The following is a 23280-nucleotide window of genomic DNA, read 5'->3' as shown; positions in this document are numbered from 1 at the left end:
GAGTATGAAACCGCGCTTCTGTTTCCCAGCCCCTTTTTCGCCCTCCTGACTTACTCTGCATTCCGGGTTCTCCACTCTGGCGGGGAGCAGGCAGCTGCGTGCCCGGGAATCTTTATCTGAGAAGGAAAATGTCGCTGCTGGGATGGCCTCTTGGAAGGAGGTTAAAACCTGAATTCACCTGGAAGCCAGCATTTCTGGAAGGAATAAAACATTTTCTCTGGGCGCGTGGTGGCTGCTGGAATCCATTCGCAGTCTAGTGCTTGGGGCACTGTGGTTAAGGGGTGGTGTTTAGTAATTTGCTCTGCCCTCTGATTTATGGGGCAGTCCTGAGTTTAGGAAATTGTGATGTAAAGTCTTTAAAGCTTTAGCCAGTTTTATGCAGGCGTCTTTTTATACTGCAGGCTGACCTGCTTTTAAACCAGCAGTAGATTGTTGGTTAAAGCCAGAGAACTGTTGGTAATAGTAAGTTTTTGGTTCTTTCCTGAGTGACAAATCAGGAATTTACCACATTTTTCTCTTCTCTTATGAGAAACACTGACAGAAAGTATATTTTTGTCTTTAGGCTCTGAAGTTGACTGATTACAAGTCAAGTAACAGTTTATATCGTGGGTTCTGTAAGTTTTCTAATTTACAGTTAGGTTAAGTGAAAAACAAGATCGCTAAACTGGGTCAGAAACTTTCCTGACGTTTTATACTTTTTCTGTAGTTTGTTTTATGCGTGCATATTTTCCCATCCACCACTGGGATTTTCTCCCAGAGACAGTTGGCAATCTTCCTAGATATCTGTAGGCTCTTGTGTAGTCTTTGTTTCATTAAAAAGAAAAAAAAGAAAGAAAGAAAGAACAAAAAAAGAAAAAAAAAGAAAGAAAAATCCTGCATGCCCCTCTACTCCGTGAAAAAAGTTCAAATCCCCATCCTCAAGTCACTCTTCAGTCATTCTCCCAGGAGATTTTTTTTCTTAGAAGATCTAGACATAAACAAGTTAAAGTTGTGAATTTGGGAAAATTCCAGGTATCAGAACCAGACTGGCAGAAAAATAGCTATGCAGTAATTAGAAGGTAGTTTTGTGGACAGGTTAGGAGTCTGGCATAAGTCAAATAATTTTAGTGGGGGCAATTTAGGACTCAGATGTTTTGTAGATCTAATGGAAAAAATGGAATGATTAGCTTAAGTGATTCTTCTTGTCGACACAGTTTTTCCAGTGTACATACATGGTATTTCCAAATCTTTATTGTAGTTTGCCAAAGAGTTTGACCTTGACTTACTTTGAGAATTTGAAGTCAAGCTAAACAGAGTAGTTGCTCTAAAGCCATAAGAATGTTTTAGAGTTGAATTTCAAGAATCTAAGGTAGGGGTGGGAACACTTCTAAAATGGATTCATAAATACACATACATATATAACTTTTTAAATTTTGAAATAATTTCAAACTTAAAAGTTATAAGAATAGTACACAAATTCTCAAAATCCTTTCAATTTCACCAGCTGTTAACAGTTAGACATATTTGCTTTATCTCTTTTCATATATACTTACAATTTTTCTGGACTATTTGAGACTATGTTGCAGATATACCCCTTACTCCCAAGTAAGTCAGTGTGTATTTTTTTTACGAAGAAGGTGGTTCACCTTTCATTCCACAGTAAAATAGGCAAAGTCAGACAGTATTAACAACAATACAATACTGTTATCCAATCTGCAGACATTCAAATGTCGCCAGTTGTCATATTAATATCATCTATAGCAATTTTTCTAGCAAATTGGTCTAGGGTCCTCCAGGATCATGCTTTGCATTTAGTTTTCTTGTATCTTTAGTCTTTGTTAGAAAAGCTCCTCAGCCTTTCTTTGGCTTTGATGACATTGACATTTTTGAAGAGTACAGGCCTTCTTTTTTTATTGACTGTCTCCATTTAGGTTTGTCTGGTGTTTCCTTATGATTAGATTTTGGCAGGAGTATCACAGAAATGATACTGTGTTTTCAGTGCATCATATTAGGTGGCTCAGAATGTTAATTTATCCCATTATTGGTGATGTTGACTTCAATTACTTGGCTAAAGTGTTGTTCACCAGGCTTTTCTACACTCAAGTTACTACTTATCCCTTTGTGATTTTTTAACTAATTTGTAGGGAGATACATTGAGATTATATAAGTTTCCTGTTTTTCATCATTTGTTGATGTTGAGATATTATTACTGTGATGTAAAATGGTAATTTCTCTAATCCTGTCATTCCTTCTACATTTATTGTATTCAGTTATAAGGAAGAACATTTTCTTCTTGCTTATTTTTGTATTTATCATGGATCCTTTATTTAGTAGGTTATAATCCATTACTACTATTACATTTTTTGATGCTCCCAAGTTCTATATTTCTAAAGTGGGAGTCCCATCATCCTGGCTTCTGTTTACTTACGATGTCATAAAAGCTTTTCTGAAAATCCATACTCTTGAACAAATTAAAAAATTTGTTTTGTAGCTAACCAGGAGCTATTTAGTAAGATACATTGCCACAAAATTACACTTTTACTAAAAAAGTTAATCTATTAAGAGATTATCCTAAACTGTTAATAATATGTGTATAGCTAACTTAATTGTACCCTTAAAAACGATTAAGATGATAAATTTTGTAAGTTTTTTTACTGCAATTAAAACTTTTTTTTAATGTTTATTTATTTTAAGAAGCAGAGAGAGACAGGGAGAGAGAGAGAGAGAGATGAATCTTCAAGCAGGCTCCACACTCAGCACGGAGCCTTATGTAGGGCTCAATCCCATGACCGTGGAATCATTACATGAGCCTAAATCAAGAGCTGAACGCTTAATCAACTGAGCCACCCAGGTGACTCTGTTTGTTACTGGAATTAAAAAAAAAAAGGGGGGGGGATGTCGGAGGCCACGCGGCTCCGACAGGTCCAGGGGTCCCTGAAGGACGGACGGTGTCGGTGAAAGAGAGTGAGAGAGCCCCGAGATTCTTTCTGATCACTAGGCAGGCATCTCTGCCCTGTCGGTTTTGGTATCTTTATTTTAAGGTTCAGCAACAAGGTGAAGTCATAGAAAGGAATTTCTTGCAATGGGAGGCCTTTTGTGATATCAATTAACAGAATGTTCATAGTGAAAAACAGCATAACATACAAGTTAAATTGTATATAGATAAGCTAGGAGTTATTCTGTCCGGCCCTCAAGAAGATAAATGTTTCTGAATTGGTTTATTTGTGGAAACTAACATGGGGGCCCTAAATTGTCAGTCTTTGCACCTGGGTTTATGTTTTAGCTACTCTTATCTATCCTCATCCCAGCTGCCAGTGTAAGGGAGGGTGTTTGTGGAATGCAGGCCCTGAGGAAGGGACTGCTGTGCTTTAGCAATTAGCAAAGATATATGTAGTAGCTATGTTCTGCTCTTAACCCCAAAATAGGCTCTTTGTCTCGGGGCCAGGCTCAATTGTAACTCTTGTGTTCTTAACCCCTTAAGTCTTGGATCTGCAAGACCCATAGGAAGAGCCTTTTGACAATCATCCATAGAGCTTTCATCTAAAATCTCTCTTGCAAAGGCAGAAATATGCTTTTCCTTATGGGGTATCTGTGTTCAGAATATGGGTCTGATATGGAATATTGTGAGGCCTGGTCAATACCAGCAGGCTTATATCCAACATGAGCCAGTAGTAGTAGAAGGAGACACCAGTTTTCATTTCCCATGGGAGGAGCCACAAACATTGCCATCTCCCCGCTGCAACTGCCATCCAGAGAGGCCGGCGCGGCTCCTGGCAGGGGGATACCTTAAACTGTTAGAATGTAAGTTAAATGACTTGCGCTTGGTATCCAAGTTCTCTTTCCTATATTGACCTGATTTGTGCCTTTGAGCAAATTTCTTCATCTTTAGGGGCTCTCCTCCATGTCATTTGTTTAATGAAGGTGGTTTTTTACATCTGCAATAAGGAGCTTAGAGAACCCATTAAGAGGGAAATAGGTGGGGGGGGGGAAGAGGGCAATAGTAGGCATTTGCAATTAACATTCTTGCAGGGAAGTTAATCTGAATTATGAGTAGTATTTTATATTCATTTGCATTTGAAATTGATTTGTTGACTAATAAGATTCCAAAGAATTACTTTATGTAGAGGGTAAGCAACACTTTTCAAGGTCATTCGAGTGTCCTGTTTTTGTATTCATTACTAGATGGGAAGGCATAACAATCATTCAGAAGCTATGAAACTGGTATGAAGGAACATGACATTTTTCAGAGTCCATGGCCTAGCATTGACAAATGAGATTGAACTCTATAATTTGCATGCAAATTTTAATTTCTTTTGAAAAGAAGAGACCCAATTTTGATGGAGTTCTAAAAGATTTATTGTATAAGGTGAATTCTGTAAAATTATGCTGCCTGCCAATGTGTCTACCAAGGGTCTTGTCTGTTTTAAAAATGAAGTAAATTGAGTGTGTTTTTAATATTATAATCAATGTCATATGACATTTCTAGTCATGATTAAAAGCTACCATCTTTTATTACTAAAGAGGTTAAAGTAAGTTAAAGTACAGCAATGTAATATACATTTTATTCTTATAAAATGTATGTTAAAATAGGGATAGGTGACTTTAATTATATATTATTTATCTTTTGCATTAGAACTTGGGAAGATTTTATATCTTATTCATACCTTTTTAGTTTTGAGTTAAGAAGTAAAAAGACCCTCACATTCTCCTTCACCTTACCTATATCCCACTTAGTTCTCAAAGATGGGGAATATGAGGCTAAATTATTCTTACTGCTTTAGGTTTTGAGTGAGTTTATAAGGGAGTTAGATTCTAGCTTTTTTTTTCCCTCTAACATTTGTGGTAGTTTATTACATGAACATAGAGTTTAAGTCACAGCAGGAACTCCTGAGCAGTAAATCTCCTTGGTTGCTACTAAAAGACTGAAAAAATAAAAAACAGTGTCAAAATTGTTAAGGTTGAATAAGAGAAGGACCCAAAGATTTTCATTGGACTTAGTTATAACAAGGTTGTCAGTGACTTTGAGGAGACTGGATTCAGTGTTGTGGTGGAAATGAAAGCCAGTTTGCTGTGAGTAAAGGAGAGAGAGAGAGATGAGGCTTACAGACATCATTTTTAAGAAGTTTATCTCTGAATGAGTGGAGCCCTTTTATTTATTTATTTATTTTTAAATGTTTTATTTATTTTTAGGGGAGAGAGAGAGAGAGACAGCATGAGCAGGGGAGGATCAGAGAGAGAGGGAGTGACGGACTCTGAAACAGGCTCCAGGCTCTGAGCTGGCAGTCAGCACAAAGCCCAACGCGGGGCTGGAACCCACGAACCGCAAGATCACGACCTAAGCCAAAGTCGGACGCTTAACCGACTAAGCCACCCAGGCGCCCTGAGTGGAGCCCTTTTAAATCCTGCCCTCAAAAATTATACTCTCTCATAAAGGCCAGTCAACTCTATGAGGGTATGTAGTTGGTATGCGAAAGAAAACTTTTCACATGTATTATTTAAACTAAGTCTAGTCAGTAGTCTTCGTACGTTTTCTAAAAGCATAATGGGTATCTAAAAGCATAGTGATTTAACAAGTTTATGTACTGTTCTTGGTAGGTACACATGTAAGTGCTTAGATAATTAAGTTGCCAGTGAGATACAAAGAGTTCCTTTTTAGTTTTTTATCATTTTGGGGAAACTTCATTTAGTCACTAAACATTCATTGAATATCAGCTATGTGCCAGGCACAAAGGTGGGTACTAAATTCACAGTGGAGAACAAAACAGACCTAATTCTTGCCTACATGGTATGAATTGATAGGAAACAAAGACAGTGAACACATTTTAAGTATAATCATTGTAACAGAAAGGTATCTAGGGGATTTGGGGAACATGTAATGGCAGGATTAATCTAGTTGGGGGACTGGGGAAACTCTGAAAGGGTATCTGAAATTACTCTGTAAACTGAAGTGCTTTACAGTTCTTAGTGATGAAGTAATAGTAAGAGCAAAAGATTTTCTTTAGATTAAAAAAATATCATTTTTGAGTTTTGTCTGTCTTAAATCACTTTATTGTTTTAATTCTGTTCATACTATATGTGTTCTTATTAGATATCCTGATTTTGAATATGGATTGTTTCCAGGGTTGAACTAGAAACAGAAATAAAGCATCAGTAGTGTTAGTTTGATTGTTTAAAAAAAAACAAAATTGAAAGTCCATGTGAATTTTGTCTAAGGTAAGGTGGAACATGCTGAAGGAGCCTTGAAAATTAAGAAAAAATAGTTCTGGAGTAATGCCACCATGTGTAAAGGAGTATCTGTAGCACCTGGCTTCAATTCTGTATGACTCTGAAGGGGCCGCATAGCTTCAGGTCTCCTCGTGGGATCAGCTGAGATCTTGTTGTGACTGCATCACAGTCTTGCAGTTTAGTTTCTTCCACTGCCCAGTCCTGTTTCTTTGATGTCTCGTAGATGTTTCCAGGAGTGCTCCCCAGTAAACTTCTTCCACACTCACACACACAGAAGTGTAAGGTGGCAGCAAGCATTTAAAGCGTCCACTGTATGCAGTGAATTAACTTACTCACCGATATGTCTAGGATGGTCCTAGCTGTGTTCATTCTTGGGATAATTAAGACAACAGTCATTTGGATTTTCTCTGGCTCAGATGAGCAGCCTTGGAGAAAGGCTGATCTAGAGTCTTAAAGTTGCTTTCTATAGCTCAGTGTATCAAGTAGAAATATTTAAAGGATGTTTTTAAAGCAACATAAGATTTTTTTAAACAATAGACTTATTTGAAAAAAAAAAAAGACTATTTGGAGGAGCAGTTTTAGACTCAGAGCAAAATTGAGGAGAAACAGGGGCGCCTGGGTGGCTTAGTCGGTTAAGCGTCCAACCTTGGCTTAGGTCATGATCTCGCGGTTCGTGGGTTCCAGCCCCGCGTCGGGCTCTGTGCTGACTGCCAGCTCAGAGCCTGGAGCCTGTTTCAGAGTCCGTCACTCCCTCTCTCTCTGACCCTCCCCTGCTCACGCTCTCTCTCTTTCTCTCTCTCCTAGAAATAAATAAAACATAAAAAAAAAAAAGTTGAGAAACAATGGAAAGTTCCATATATTCCTCCCCAGCCATCCCTAACCCCCTTACCTAGCCTCTCTGACTGTTAACAGCTTGCACCAGAGTGGTAGTTTTGTTCCAGATGATGCATGTACATTGGCACATTATCACCCAAAATCCATAGTTAACATTAGGGTTCACTTTTAGTGTTATAAATTCTGTGGGTTTTGACAAATGTACAGTGGCATATCCATCAGTATAGTATTAAAGAATGATTTCAGTGCCCTAAAATTCTACTGTGCTCTGCTTATTTCCCCTCTTCCCTGCCCCCAATGCCTGGCAACTACTGATTTTTTCACTGTCACCATAGCTTTGCTTTTTCCAGCATTCATCTGAGTGAAAATGTACAGTATATAGCCCTTTTTTTATTTTTTGGCCCGGTAGCACCTTTTTTTTTTTTAAGTGCTGAGTATTCTGTTTTCTGGATGAATTACAGTTTATTTAACCATTCACCTAAATGAATGGACATTTTGGTTGCTACCAGGTTTTGGCAATTAAGAATAAAGCTGCTTTCACTCTCAACAATAGCTAAATCATGGAAAGAGCCTAAGTGTCCATCAACGGACGAATGGGTCAAGAAGATGTGGTTTATCTATACCATGGAATACTACATGGCAGTGAGAAAGAATGAAATCTGGCCATGTGTAGCAACATGGATGGACCTTGAGGGTGTGAAGCTGAGCGAAATAAGTCAGGCAGAGAAGGACAAATATCATATGTTTGCACGTATAGGAGGATTAGGAGGAACTTAACTGAGGAACAGGGGGAGAAGAAGGGGGGAAATGGTGGGGGAAAGAGAGAGGCAAACCATGAGAGACTCTTGAATGCTGACAAAAACTGAGGACTGATGGATGTGGAGGGGCGGGGGAGATGGGCATGAAGGAGGGCACTTGTGGGGATGAGCACTGGGTGTTATGTGGAAACTAATTTGACAATAAACTATTTGTAAAAAAAAAAAAAAAAAGAATAAAGCTGCTTTATTTTAAGTTTTTGTGTGTAAATAAGTTTTCAGCTCATTTGGGTAAATACTAAGGAGTATGACTGTTGGATTGTATGACAAGAATATATTAGTTTTGTGAAAAACTGCCATATTGTCTTCCAAAGCAGCTGTACAATTTTTAATTTCTGCCAGAGTTCCTGTTATTCCACATCCTCACCAGCATTTGGTATCATCAGTGTTTTGGATTTTTACTATTTTAATTTTTTTAATGCTTATTTATTTTTGAGAGAGAGAGAGAGAGAGAGAGAGAAATATCATGAGCTGGGAAGGGGCAGAGAAAGAGGGAGACAGAATCTGAAGCAGGCTCCAGGCTCTGAGCTGTCAGCACCGAGCTTGACGCAGGGTCCAAACCCATGAACCGTGAGATCATGACATGAGCTGAAGTCGGATGCTTAACTGACTGAACCACCCAGGCACCCCTGGATTTTCACTATTCTAATAGTATGTGTAGTGGTATTTCATTTTTGTTTTAATTTGCAGTTCCCTAATGACACATAATGTTGGACATCTTTACATGTGCGTATTTTACCATCTATATATCTTCTTGGTGAGGTGTCTGTTCAGATATTTTGCCCATATATAACAATCAGTTTGCTTCTTGTTGAATTTTTAAGAGCTCTTTGTGTTCTTTTAGATATCTTTTTATCAGATATGTCATTTGCAAATATTTTTCTCTCAGTCTTTGAGTTGTCATCTCATTCTTTTGTTGAAGAGGTGTTTTTGTTTTAAGAGAGAGAGAGAACGTGAGTGGGGGAGGGACAGAGGGAGAGAGAGAGAGAGAAAATCTTAAGCAGGCTTCAAGCCCAGCACTGAGCCGCATGCAGGGCTTACTCTTAACAACTGTGAGATCATGACCTGATCAGAAATCAAGAGTCAGATGCTTAACTGACTAAGCCACCCAGGTGCCCTGATGAAGAAGAAGTTTTAAAAAATCAGTGTTCAGTTCATTTATTGGATATTTCCTTTGTGCTAGATACTGAAGTAGAAGCTGGGGTTATAGTGATAAGAAAATCAGACCTGGCCCCTGTACTCAAAATAAAGTGGGGAAGACAGTATAGTCAAGTGTGTAAGTGCTATAAGGAAGGCAATTCAGTGTACTGTGTTGGTGCTAGCAAAGTTAACTAGTCCAAGGAGATCCAAATGAAGCTTTTATGTGTAGCTAACATTTATTGAGCATTTATGATGTTCCATGCACTATTCCAAATAATTTAATCCTCACAACAACTCTGTGAGGTTATTATCATCATCATCATTACGATCAGGAAATTGAGACACAGAGAGTTATGGTATAGGTGGAATTCAGGCCCAGGAAGGGTGGCTCCAGAGCCTGTGTGTTTGTTACTACTCTGTACTAAGTCTTCTTGGAAGGATTGGCATTTAAACAGAAAACTTAAGGATGATTGGAAGCTAATCAGGTAACAAGAGGTCCTCTAGGTAGAGGGAACAATGTGAGGGAAGGCTGGAGGTCAGAGAGAGCTGGGCAAGTTCAGGTATCTGAAAATAAGATATAAACAGAGAGAGGATATGTGGCTAGAGAGGTAAATCACATCATAAAATAAATGCCTGATAAGCAAACATGAAGGTCTAGTTTACCATATCCTAAGGGGACAGGAAGCAATTAATGTGTTTTAAACAGGGGAATAACAGGCTAGATCACTGAGAGGAATGGATTGAAGGGGAGAAAGTTGGGTTGGGAGATGGTTGGGGTGATAAAGGAGAGAGATAATGGCCTGCATTAGGTGGTAGCACTGATGATGGAGAAGTGAATAGATTTAGGACACACTGTATTTAGAAGGGAGAATTGTTATGACAAGCAGTTGATTGGATATGAGGGTTGAGAAAAAACTCAGATCTGACTCTCAGATCATGGTTTGAGGGGCTTGTTAAAGATTGGTGCATCCCCTGAAGAACTCTGGAGAAGGAGTATGGTGAGGGGCTAGAAGATCAGGGGAAAGATGAGTTAAGATTTGAATTTGCTGAGTTGGAAACTGTTTGATGAGACAGGCAAGTTAAGCAGTTGGATATGCAGAAGTAGCCTAATTATAGGTCTGGCACTTAGCGAGATTTGTTATCTCTTTCTTCCTCCTTCCCCCAATATATATGTGACTCTTGTACAGGTGGTAAGTTATAAATTAAGCCATGGAAATGAGAAGGGAATAGTCAATAATTTCAAATAATGCTGAGAGAACAAGTAAGGTAAAGCTTGAAGAGTATGTGTTGGTAATTTTGGTGAGCACATAAACCAGAATGCATGTAGTTGAGGCATGAATGGGAGCTGAGAAATTAGAGAATTGGAGTGGAATGGGGGCTAGTGGGTTTTTAATTTTGGCTTCTTTAAAATTGCGAGAGCCTCAAACATGTTTAAATGCTGATGGGAAGGAGCTCTGGAAAATGGAAGAGGTTGGAGATATTACTGAGAGGAGATTATAGAAAGAAGTCTTTGACTAAATTTGAAAGGACAGAATCTAGAGCCCAGATAAAGAGATCAGATCCAGGACCTGTAGCAGCTTCCATTTTGACAGTGCAGGGGCAGGAATTTTTGTTGGTTATCAGGAAGGTGAAGCAGGTCCCCTTTGATGGCTTCAGTTTTCATTGTGAATAAGGAAGTGAGGTGCTCTTTGGAGAGTACAGAGCAGACTGTTGGCGTTTGAGAAAGATCATAGGGAGATCTTTGAAATAGTTGCTATGGAGAATGAGAGTGCCAACATGGATATCATAGTAACGTTGTCAGGCAGTTTTAAGCACCCAGAGAAAGTTAATGACCCAGAATTTATGGTGAGTGCAGTCTGCATTAAGTAATTTTAATTTAAGTGTTTTGAAGAAATGAGATTCCTTTCTTGGCTGTTACCTTATTAAGTATTTCAGTAGTTTTTCCTTAATGTTTAAGAATTTGGCTCCTTTTTTCCCCATAAAAAAGAGGGCCCTAAAGTCTACAGATACAATGGATCATAAGATAATAAAATGTAACTTTTATTTAAAAACCTTTTCGGTAATGGACCTATACTTTTTGAATCTTTACTAGTATCAATGCCACTCTTTTATATGAGATTGGATTTTAGGGCTATGGAAATTTTAAAGCTGGAAAAGAGAGCTTTGACATCATTTTTGTTTGTTTCTTTTTCATCAGTTCTGTTTTTTTTAAAAAGCAGGAATGTATTTGCTAAGTGAAATCTTACAGGAATGACCCATACATACATTTCTCCTGTTAAGCAAAATAGAGCTTTCCTATGGAACTTTTCATAAGCCAAAATGGTGTAAAGTGAAGAAGCACTTGCCATTAATTTATATGGGAAATTTTTTTTTAATGTTTATTTTTGAGAGAGAGAGACAGACAGCATGAGTGGGGGAAGGGCAGAGAGAGAGGGGGAGACCCAGAATCTGAGACAGGCTCCAGGCTCTGAGCTAGCTGTCAGCACAGAGCCCAATGTGGGGCTCGAACCTATGAACCGTGAGATTATGACCTGAGCCTAAGTCAGACGCTTAACTGACTGAGCCACCCAGGTGCCCCTAAAAAAATTTTTTTTAATGTTTATTTTTTTTGAGATAGAGAGAGAGAGGAGAGAGGGAGAAAGAGAGAGGGAGCAAGAGAGCTTGAGTGGTGGGGGAGCAGAGAGAGAGAGGGAGACACAGAATCCGAGGCAGGCACCAGGCTCTGAGCTGTCAGCGCAGAGGTCAACACAGGGCTCGAACCCACGATTGATTGTGACCTGAGCGGAAGTCAGATGCTTAACTGAGCCACCCAGATGCCCCATCTCTTAGGCTTTTCTGATACCATAGGACATATCTTGCTAATGGATACACAAAATAAATTCAGACAAATCACAGATGCTCACACAGTTCAAAGCTATGGTGGCTTGATGCTGAGTGTATTTCCAGGGAAGGAGGTTGATGGTGCCATTCTTGCTGTTTTGGGATGTGTGATGCTTCAGGTTACAGCTTGCTGCAAAACAAATGCTGAAGGCTAATTAGCTTTTCACCTTTTTTCATAAAAGTGAAAATCCTCTTCAGATTTCTTTTGGTTAGTGGAAATAGGAAGGTGTTTTATAACAGCAAAGTGGTATAACATGAACTTTTGAAAAGTGGGATATCTATATAAGACAGCTTAAAAATGATGGTACTTTGATGTGAGCTAGTAATTAAAAACTCAAATTCTGGAGTCTGACTATGCACTTTTAAACTGGCTCTGCTTCCTAGCTATGTAGCCACTAAGTTTCAGTTTCCTTGTCTGTAAAGTCAGAGTAATAACAGTACCTATATCATAGAGCTATGTTTTAAGTAAGATATACAGTTGACCCTTGAAAAATATGGGGTTTGAATTGCACTGGTTTACTTACATGTTTTTTTTTTTTTTAATAAATGTACAGTACTGTGAATGTATTTTCTTTTCTAATGACTTATTTTTTTTTAGCTTTAGTGTAAGAATACAGTATGCAATACATATAATGTACCAAATATGAGTTAATCGACAGTTAATGTTATTGGGAAGGCTTCCAGTCCAAAAGCAGGCTCTTAGTTTTGGGGGAGTCAAAAGTTACATGTAGATCTTTGCACCAGGGTTCAGTGCCCTATCCCCTATGTTGTCCAAGGGTCAACTCTCTATGTATTTTGGTTTAGTTAGATTGGTTAAAGCAAAGCTGAGGAGCCATCCTGGCAACCCTACTTGCCAGGTTCTCACTTTACCTTATGTTGTGGCTCCTGTGGTACCTCCCTGGAACTCTTAGCCTTCTTTATATAGAGTGTAGTTTGAAACCTTCTGATCTAGTTCATCTCCCTCAATTTGCATATGAAGAAACTGGGGTCTACATTGAAGCATAACTTTTTTTAAAATTTTTTAAACAATCTGATTTAATTTATTTTAAGAGAGAGTGTGGGTAGGGAAGGAGCAGAGAAAGGGAAAGAATCCCTAGCAGGCTCCACTCTGTCAGTATAGAGTCTGATGTGGGGCTCGATCTCACAAACCATGAGATTATGACCTGAGCTGAAATCAAGAGTCCGATACAAAACCAACAGAGCCCCCCAGGCGCCCTGAGGCATAACATAAAAGGCTACAGGACCAATTTCTCCTGCTACAAACAACTATTGTTGTTGAATTAAGCCACATAACCATGTTTAGATGCTATAGCTTTTCTTTAGGTGGTATCTGAGGAATAGAGGTGAAACACTGAGTTAGAAGGAAGCTCAGTATAAACAAAAATATAAAGAGTCCATCGATAATGTAATATAGAGTGTTGGGGCTTCTGGGTGGCTCAGTCAGTTTAAGTGTCCAACTGTTGATTTGGGCTCAGGTCATGATCATGGGATTGAGCCTTATGATGGGCTCAGCACTGACCATGGAGCCTGCTTAAGATCCTCTCTTCTCTGCATGCTTGCTCACTCTCTCTCTCAAAAAAAAAAAAAAAAAAAAAGGCAGTGTAGAGTGCCTTTGTGATGTATATAGTACTTAGGAAAGGTTAATGAGGTAAATGAACAGAGTAGTGTTCTTACATATATTCTTTTGTTGTTGTTTACTCTTACAAATACAATTTTGAATAGTCTTTTTAAAAGAATATACTATGTCCCCCTAGAAGTTCTAAAAAGCTTGAGGATTCCTTGGGAGGACAGCCTACTTTATCTTATGATAGAACTGTAATTTATAGCAAATATGGGCCTTCTGCCACCAATTCTTGGATTTATTCTTCAAATGGTGATGGAAATCTCATAATTTTTATAGTAAATGATGTGTGAAACATAATCAAAAATATGGTGTCTGATATATATTGGTAATAAGTAGCTTGTTACTGGCAATTCTTGTGAAATGTGATTTAAATCATAAATTATGCCATTGAGTCCTGATTAGAGTTCTTTGCAAGATACTGTGCTCTTCTGATTAAAAAAGAAAAAGTACTATATATGTCTATAGATGTATATTTAAAAAACATTGTAGTAGACTCTTTGAATAGGCCTGGTATTTGCCTTCTAAGGATTTTCATTCCCTCCCAAAATTTGTGACCTATTGTGAATTGCTACAGCTTTTTGGAGGACAGTTTGTACCAGTATTAAAAGCCTTGAAAGTGTGCCTGTTTCTTGATCTAACACTTCTGCAAATTTGTCAAAAGAATCATAAGATATCCATAAATATTTCTAACCTTAACTTAACCACCTCATGTAAGAAAGCAATTTTTTTTTATTGTTATTCACTAGATACTCGATCTGGCAACAACAAAAGTCTCATTTTCCCTCCTTTACTTGGTTCCATTGAGTAAACAAAAAGGGAGGAAAAAAACCAAGAGATGTCATCCGTGATGCGTAACAGTGATTTCTTCCTCTGGCATATCCCTAGAGTCTCTGGTCCCCAGCTTTGAGATTGGTTCATCAAGGATAGAGGAGGTTTAGAGGACTGAGGAGAAGGTTGAGGATGAACTGGTAAAGGTAGGAAGCTTAGGAGAAGAAGGGTCCCTGTAGCTTGTTGGAAAGTTGTATGGAATCTGGCTTAGTCTTCTATGCAAGCAGAGAAACTAAAGTCTGGCCAGGTTCTAATCAGAAGAGTCTTTCCAGAATGAAACAAACTCTCATTTGTTGAGGATGAGTGCAAAAATTGAGCTATGAGGGGGCACCTGGGTGGCTTAGTCGGTTAAGCGTCCGACTTTCGCTTAGGTCATGATCTCGCGGTTCGTGGGTTCGAGCCCCGTGTCAGGCTCTGTGCTGACTGCCAGCTCGGAGCCTGGAGCCTGTTTCAGTCTGTGACTCCCTCTCTTTCTGACCCTCCCCTACTCACGCTGTCTCTCTCTCTTTCTCTCCTAGAAATAAATAAAACATTTTAAAAAATTTAAAAAAAATTTAGCTCTGAGGATGCATTTTTAAAAAATATGTTATTTATTTATTTAAAGTAATCTCTACACCCAATATTAGAATTCAAACTCACAAGTCTGAGATCAAGAGTTGCACGCTCCCCTGAGTGAGCCAGCCAGGTCCCCCTGCATTGTTTATAATAAAAATTATAATAACCCAAATGATTACAGGACTAGTTAAACTGGTATGCTCATATACCTATCACCAATAAAAAGGAAAAGAATATTAAAATGTAGCAATTGGTATTTATAGTATAGTAAATGAAAAAAATAAGTATTTTGCAAAATTTATTGTGTAATGAGCATTGTAAGTCTTGTGCCTGCCTGCTTTTCATTCATGCCCTCCTTTGTAAATTCCGAGCTCTGGATGTAAATTTTATACCATGTTTCCTTCACTCCAACTCCAGAGCAAAGATTATTACTGAATTAAGCCATACAACGGTGCCATTTGATCCTCAGTGCTGCTTTTTCTCACTTCTCCTCGCAACTTTTTACAAGGAGAATTCCACAGTTTTGTTATTTTCTTACTTTGTCATACCTGTGGTGCCCTTTCTTCTGTTTTCACATGACAGGAATACCTAAACTTGTTCCTTTCTTCCTCTTGATTCTGTACTTCATGATCTGCCACCTCCAGCAGTTTGGATCTCTTCATTAATTGAAAAACTGATCTAATAATTGTGTGTAAACAAGTTTTATTTCCCTTAAAATCTTTGAGCACAGTGAGCATTCTTGTTCATCTTAGTGTTCTTGGTGTTTGAAATTATTCCAGATGACCATGAGCTTGGTCTCTTGATAGTTCACAGCAGATATAGGTGGATACTGGTTGGTACCAAGATACTGTCTGCAAGCTTCTTTTTTGAATTCAGAAGCATGTTTTAACAGTTGAAACCTCAGCAAAGTTATTGTGTAGCATTGTATTTTAAAGACAAATATACATTATCAGTTATTTGGGTATTGAATGCATTTTATGTGAAGCAATAGAAATCAACTTTAGTAAGTGTTCTAACCCATTATTTCCAGATATACTGTATCTTTAGCAGTTTGCTGCAAGTGAATATAATTGGTAGTAGTTTGATTCCTCATTTGATAGTTAATGCGTACAACTAAAGAATTTTAAATTTAGATGTATGTATTTAGATGTATGTTCAATTTCTCATTGAACATACAGTATTCAGAAACAGATTAGTGGGAAAGTTGTTTTGAAATAATTAGATTTTTCTAACAGTAGAATACAAATGCATTTTCTGTTTTTAATAGGTAAGAATATTAGTAATAGAATGATAGATACAAATAGCTTATTTTTTGCCATAGAGTAAGTATTTTGTGAATATATAGAACTGAGTGTTGTTACAGTTTTCTTTAAAGCACATATACTTAACAAGTAAGAGTTTTAAAAACCCTATTTGCATTACAATATTCTTTTCTACTTTTTTTCCCTTTTAGGCCTCATTGCTACGATTTCAGAGTACCCTGGTTATAGCTGAGCATGCAAATGATACTCTAGCACCCATTACATTAAATACCATCACTGCAGCCAAACGTCTTGGAGGTGAAGTGTCTTGCTTAGTAGCTGGAACCAAATGTGACAAGGTGAGAAATTTTTAAGGTCAACCATAGCAAATATAATCTCCATCAAGAGACAGGGAAAGATGGCAACAGAGAATTATGCTGAGGACTGTAACCCAAACTGGGCTCTAATCCTCATTAAATGGCCAATGTCACAATCATTACTACATGTGAAAAAGGAACTAAAAGGTTTGCTTACTAAGCATTTTGTCTCTTGAAATGAGGTAAAATACTTGATTTAGTTCCCCTGGCACCATCATGTGCCATCAGGTACCAAGTAGAATGATAATATTTGAGTCCCTTAGAGGTTAATAGCCGATCCCTTTTTTGTATTGATGAATATACTAGCTAATTGCTTTTAATTCCTGAAAGTGGAAAATCTGGAAAAAGTATCATAGGTGTTAATTTCTAATTGGTGTAAGAATTCAGAAGGAAGTACTATGTTTTTCAAACTGTAACTATTACTAAAAGATGTTCTTAGTTTTTGAACATTTGAAATAAGATAACAGCTTTGTAAACTAACCCCTGGAAAGGTGCTATACCAGGGTTTGCAGGCTCTGTAAGTACCACCAGGCAGCTGTGTAGTTTAAATCATGGTTCACTTAAGTTGAGCCACCAATTCCCTCCTATCCCATACAGGAGTTCTCAAGTGTGCAGTTGGGGACTTGGATCTCAGAGGAAGAAATCTGGAGGGAGTTTCTTTTTAGTGGATTTAATTTATTTTTTATTAAATGATATTGATGTAGAGCATGTAATATAGTGTAGGCTTAGAATGCTACTGTCACTTTTGTCTAATTTCTTACATGGAATTAGTATCTTGAAAGAATGTATTCTTGGGGCGCCTGGGTGGCTTAGTCGGGTAAGCGTCCGACTTTCGCTTAGGTCATAATCTCGCGGTTCGTGGGTTCGGGCCCCGCGTCGGGCTCTGTGCTGACTGCCAGCTCAGAGCCTGGAGCCTGTTTCAGTCTGTGACTCCCTCTCTCTCTGACCCTCCCCTGCTCGCGCTGTCTCTCTCTCTCTCCTAGAAATAAATAAAAATTAAAAAAAAAAGAAAAAAAAGAAAGAATGTATTCTTGTAGGTTTGGGGCTGTGGATTTCTTTACCTAAATCCTGCCAACAACTGTTGAATTTTATTTATTTGATAGTGACCACAATGTATGATGAAATGGCTGAGCTGCATCCATTCATTCATTCATTTGCTTATTTATTTTTTTAGAGAGAGCGCAAGCTGGGAAGGGTTGGGGAGAAGGGAGAGAATCTTAAGTAGGCTCCATGCTCAGTGCAGAGCCTGGTGCAGGGCTTGATCCCACGGCTCTGGGATCATGACCTGAGCTGAAATCAAGAGTGAGATACTCAGCTAATTGAGCCACCTGGACACCCACCTTGCTTTTAGATATACAAGTTCTGGGTTTGATTTTTTTGGCTATAGTTTTAAATAATTATTCTAGTATTATTTTTTAAATATTTGAAATGCTATTTTATTTACACTATGTTGAGAAAAATTAAAGGAAAAATAATTTTCTCTTTTGTTACAATCTTATTGTTTTGTTACATTCTAATCTGAAAGAAAAACAGTGGGTACATGTGTAAAGAGACTCTATAGGGCACCTGGGTGACTCAGTTGGTTAAGCTCCTGACTTTGGCTCAGGTCATGATCTCAGGGTTCATGGGTTTGAGCCCCGTGTCAGGCTCTGTACTGGCAGCTCTGAGCCTGGAGCCTGCTTCAGATGCTGTCTCCCTCTCTGTCTCTGCCCCTCCCCCGCTCTTGCTCTGTCTCTGCCTCTCAAAACTGAGTTAAAAATAAATAAATAAATAAATAAAAAGAAAGACTCTGTTTTTGGCCTAGGCAGATTTCAGTTTTATAGGTTTTTTTTTTTTTTTTTTTTTTTTTATAGTTAGCTATTGAAAGCAGCAAGTGATTCTTCTGTGTAGTGCCAGAAGTTTTTGCTGGTAAAGAAAGATAGTTTTGGTAGTACAAGATAGTCTGCCAGTTATCTGCCAGTGAATTCTTGGTTCAACAGAGGTACTTTTGCAACCTTACCTTCCATTGAGGGGGGCAAGAGGCACAACTCTTTCTGCTTACTCATCAGTGAATCAGCATGACAGTAAACAGGAAGATAAGATCATGATATGATTGTTGTGTCTCTGCTAAGGCAGAAATCTGTCTTGCTGTAATTAGAGAATTAAAAGGGAGAATTCTAATTGTCTTTTATATATAGGAAATCTCAGTAGTCAAAAAGCTTTCCCAGAACTTAATTCTGATTCCACACAGGAAAAATGAGAAAATAAAATAAAAATGATTTAGCTTCATCATAGATAAATACATGTGGGTGGGCAGGAGCTCAGTAGTTGACAATGGACTGTTATAAGACTTTTTCTATTGCCTAGATTCACTGATTTTAATATTAGCAGAAATTATTATTGTCAAATAACATACAATGTCATGTAAACGAGTGTGGTTAGGTCCTGTTCTTTACTTCTAGGAAACCCTAAGTCTGAAATATATTGGCTGTTATTATTGTATATGTGAGACTGAGAACCTAAGCATTGCCTCATTTTCACTATTTCTTTTTTTTATTAACAAAATTTTTTTAATAGTTTATTTTTGAGACAGGGAGAGAAAGAACATGAGCAAGGGAGGGGCAGAGAGAGAAGGAGACACAGAATCTGAAACAGGCTCCAGGCTCTGAGCTACCAGCAGAGAACCTGATGTGGGACTCAAACCCATGAACTGTGAGATCATGACATGAGCTGAAGTTGGACGCTTAACTGCCTGAGCCACCCAGGCACCCCCAAATTTCTCCATTTCTAAAATGATGAATTTACATTTAGAGTGAAAGGTAAAGAGCACAATCTACAACTAAATTTGAATAGAGAGCTGTGCTGATTTTGGCTTATTGATTAATGCTTATTCATGGTAGGAATTTTTGTTTAAGGTCTATTGGTAGTAAGATCAATTGGCCTGAGCTTTTTTTTTTTTTTTTAATGTTTATTTATTTTTGAGAGAGACAGAGATGTAGCATGAGTTGGGGAGAGGCAGAGAGAGATTGAGACACAGAATTTGAAACAGGCTCCAGGCTCTGAGATGTCAGCACAAAACTTGACATGGGGCTTGAACTCATGGACCATGAGATCATGACCTGAACCGAAGTCAGACACTTAACCGACTGAGCCATCTAGGCACCCCCTAAGCTTTTTTTGTTAAAGAGTTTTCTTTCCTCCCCCTAAGTCGCCCTTTTTCTATTAAAAAAATTTTTTTATTGTTTATTTTTGAGCGAGAGAGAGAGAGCAAATGAGCAGGGGAGGGACAGAGAGAGAGAAGGAGACCCAGAATCCGAAGCAGGCTCCAGGCTCTGAGCTGTCAGCACAGAGTCCGACATGGGGCTCAAACTCACAGACCTCAAGATCATGACCTGAGCCCAAGTCAGATGCTTAACCGACTGAGCCACCCAGGTGCCCCTAGTTGTCCTTTTTCTAATAAGAACGATTTCTATAGTTGACCATTAAGATTTTAGGGTCTGTTGATATTTGTAGTGGTAGATCTATTTGTATGTTTCTGTTAGATGGATAATTTAAAAACTCTTTTATAATTAAAAACTCTTTTAATTATAGGTGGCACAAGATCTCTGCAAAGTAGCAGGTGTAGCAAAAGTTCTGATTGCTCAGCATGATGCATACAAAGGCCTCCTTCCAGGTAAGATTTTCCAGTGGAAAAAGTGTAATGTCTAAATTATACTTATAATAAGAATATGAGAACATTATGAAATGTGTTTATCAAATGTGTTTAATTCTCAGAGGAACTGACGCCATTGATTTTGGCAACTCAGAAGCAGTTCAATTACACACACATCTGTGCGGGAGCATCTGCCTTTGGAAAGGTGAGAAGATTGAGAATGTGGCATCTGATGTCATTATTTGGAAGGGTTATATTTCATTGTGCTTGAAATGTACAACAGACTGTGTTTAGGTAGCTAATCCCAGCTTTCTGAATTAATATGGTAGTTTTGCTAAAATTTATTCTTTTAAGACTGTTACGATTTCTGTAAAAATGTCACCTCCACCTTTTCAAGTTTTGTCATAGAGACATCTTTGTTTTTTCAAGATTTTGTCATAATTTATTAGAATGCTCCTTCCAGATTTTCAAATTTTGTTGAGAAAACTCTAGGATATTTTTAAAAATTATTTTTCTTTTAAAACAGTGTTGAACTGTCTTCTGCATGTGTCAGTGTCATTTGTAGTAGTTACCCATCTTAAGCAATGATTTATTTGGGTGGTTGATGGATATTTACAAAGGCCAAATTCTATCTACTTGGGGAATTTGGCAGGGCCATGTGGTAGTTGAAAACATCCTTAGGGTAAAGAAAGCTATAATCCGATCATGTGCAGTGTGGTTATATGTCTGAAGAAAGAATGTGCTGTTGGATGGCTAGTTATCTGCATGAAGTTTTTAAAAAGGGGAAAGTAAGTGGGAGCCCAAGAGAATTTGTCAGTGGCTTGTTCTTGCTGTGGTCATGGGAGAGAGCTCCCTTTTATCCCATTTTTAATAAGTTGCTGTTTTTAGTTTTTACTTTAAAAGATTATAAATTAGGTTGTACACAAATACACTTTTATTATACAGGGTGCATTTGTACAGCAGTGTGCACAGCAGAGCAAGGTATCCAAAGTCCCCTTTTCTTCCCAACTCCCTCTTCCCGCTTCAGAAGTACAGGTATTAATTGTACATTCTTTTAGTCTTGTTGCTATAGATTTTGAAGTTATAATACTGGTACACATTTTTTTACTCCTAAGATAATATAACATGAATTATTTTGTGACTGGTCATTTTTACTTAAGAGTGTGTCCTGAAAATATTTGCTCATGTTGGTCTTATTTTTTTGTGGCTATGTAATATTCAATATTTAGCTAAGGATGGACAGTTAGGTTATTTCTAACTTTTTACATTTATAAATCTTACTGTAAAGACATGTCCCTGCACATACATCTTTGTATACATTTGCTGCTGTTTATTTAGAGTAGAGCTGTAGAAGTGAAATAGTTGGGTCTTATATTGCTAAATTGCTCTCTTAAGAGGATGTCTTCCCAACACTTGGTATTATACATTTTAACATTTTCCCCCAAACTGATGGGTGAAAAATTGTATTGTGTAAATTTTGCGTTTCTCTGATAGTAAGATCAAACGTCTTTTCATATAGTTATTGGTTGGTTTTATTTCTTTTTTGAATTGTCTTGATTTAACTTTTTTCCTTTTACTATCATAGTTTTGTTGTAATTGATTTTAAAGTTTGTTTATTTATTTTGAGAGAGAGAAAGAGCACAGGAGGGGCAGAGAGAGAGAGAGGGAGAGAGAGAATCTCAAGCAGGCTCTGCACCGCCAGAGCAGAGCCTGACCTGGGGCTTGAACCCATGAATCCTGAGATCATGACCTGAGCCGAAATCAAGATTTGGATGCTTAACCAACTGAGCCACCCAGGCGCCCCTGTTGTAATTGATTTTAAAATATGAGTTTGAGGAATAAGATATAATCTCTTAAATAACCGTGTTGAGTAACAGTTAACAGTAACCGATACACTGATCTCTTTTCTTGCAAAATGAATAGTGTTTGTGAATATTAATCTGTGGCATAGTATTGCTTCTAGGCATGAATCATTACGAACTTGAAGAATAACTCATGTAAGTTGATGTAGTTTGTTTTTAACCCCTAGGATTATCAATTTGAACTTATTAAATTTTTTCTCTTAAGGTTAATAGAATTTATAGGCAGTAACAGTTTTCAACCTACAATGTAAACACAAGTTTAACAAACAATTATTTTTTTATTAGGGTGTCACATTGCAGACTACATTACATTTTTTTTATTTTGCTTTCTATTTATTTATTTTTTAAATGTTTTTTATTTATTCCTGAGAGAGAGAGACAGCGTGAGCCAGGGAAGGTCAGAGAGAGAGGGAGACACAGACTCTGAAACAGGCTCCAGGCCCTGAGCTGGCTGTCAGCACAGAGCCCGACGCGGGGCTCGAACCCACGAACTATGAGATCATGACCTAAGCTGAAGTCAGACGCTTAACCGACTGAGCCACCCAGGCGCCCCTACATTTTTTTTTAAAATAGAGTTTAGTGGGGGCGCCTGGGTGGCTTAGTCGGTTAAGCGTCCGACTTTCGCTTAGGTCATGATCTCGCGGTTCGTGGGTTCGAGCCCCGCGTCGGGCTCTGTGCTGACTGCCAGCTCAGGGCCTGGAGCCTGTTTCAGAGTCTGTGTCTCCCTCTCTCTGACCCTCCCCTGCTCATGCTGTCTCTCTCTCTCTCCTAGAAATAAATTTAAAAAAAAAAAATCTTTAAAATAGAGTTTAGTGATTACTAGGTAAGATGATTCCACAGACATATATGACCTTGGGCTAGTCATTTTACCTTCCTGACATCTGTTTTTCTTGTATGTAAAATGGTGTAGTTTCACCAAGTGATGTCTAAGATCTACCAAGTAGAGAGTTAAAAAAAAAAAAAGAATGGGTTTACTCTGTGGTAGGTTGCCCTTTCTCTGGAAAAGATTAAGTCAGGATTGGCAACCACCTACTGTTACAGATGAGCATTAAAGTAAAAGATCTTTGTGGACCATTCTATCTCTGAGAATTTTGATTCTGTGTTAGATGATTTAAACAGATTTTATGAGTCTTGAGTTTCTGTGTTGATGGTTCATCTGAAAGATTATTAAACCAAGAAAGGGTGTTTGTTGAATCTAAATAGCTATATTTTAATAGTCTGACCTTAATTGCAGTGTTGCAACATATGAGAGTTTTGAGAATAAGGGTCACATCATAGTAGCTGGTGCT

The 23280-nt window shown here is 38.0% G+C and overlaps 1 protein-coding gene across 3 annotated transcripts in view; it reads left to right on the top strand.

Moving 5' to 3' along the window:
• Nucleotides 1-23280, top strand: part of ETFA (electron transfer flavoprotein subunit alpha) — an 84213-nt gene that overhangs the window by 340 nt on the left and 60593 nt on the right. For 2 of the 3 annotated variants that reach the window (XM_039238234.1, XM_039238236.1), the window contains exons 2-4: nucleotides 16334-16480; nucleotides 20069-20150; nucleotides 20252-20334. In XM_039238234.1, the coding sequence (XP_039094165.1) occupies nucleotides 16334-16480; nucleotides 20069-20150; nucleotides 20252-20334 (312 nt within the window). Of the gene's footprint in view, nucleotides 1-5326; nucleotides 5432-16333; nucleotides 16481-20068; nucleotides 20151-20251; nucleotides 20335-23280 lie in introns of those variants that run through there. The other variant, XM_039238235.1, reaches the window with a different exon arrangement.

This window comes from Hyaena hyaena, unplaced genomic scaffold (assembly GCF_003009895.1).
Source record: "Hyaena hyaena isolate Hyena2069 unplaced genomic scaffold, ASM300989v1 scaffold_137, whole genome shotgun sequence".
NCBI classification, from domain to species: Eukaryota; Metazoa; Chordata; class Mammalia; order Carnivora; family Hyaenidae; genus Hyaena; species Hyaena hyaena.
This window is presented reverse-complemented; position numbering and strand designations above follow the sequence as displayed.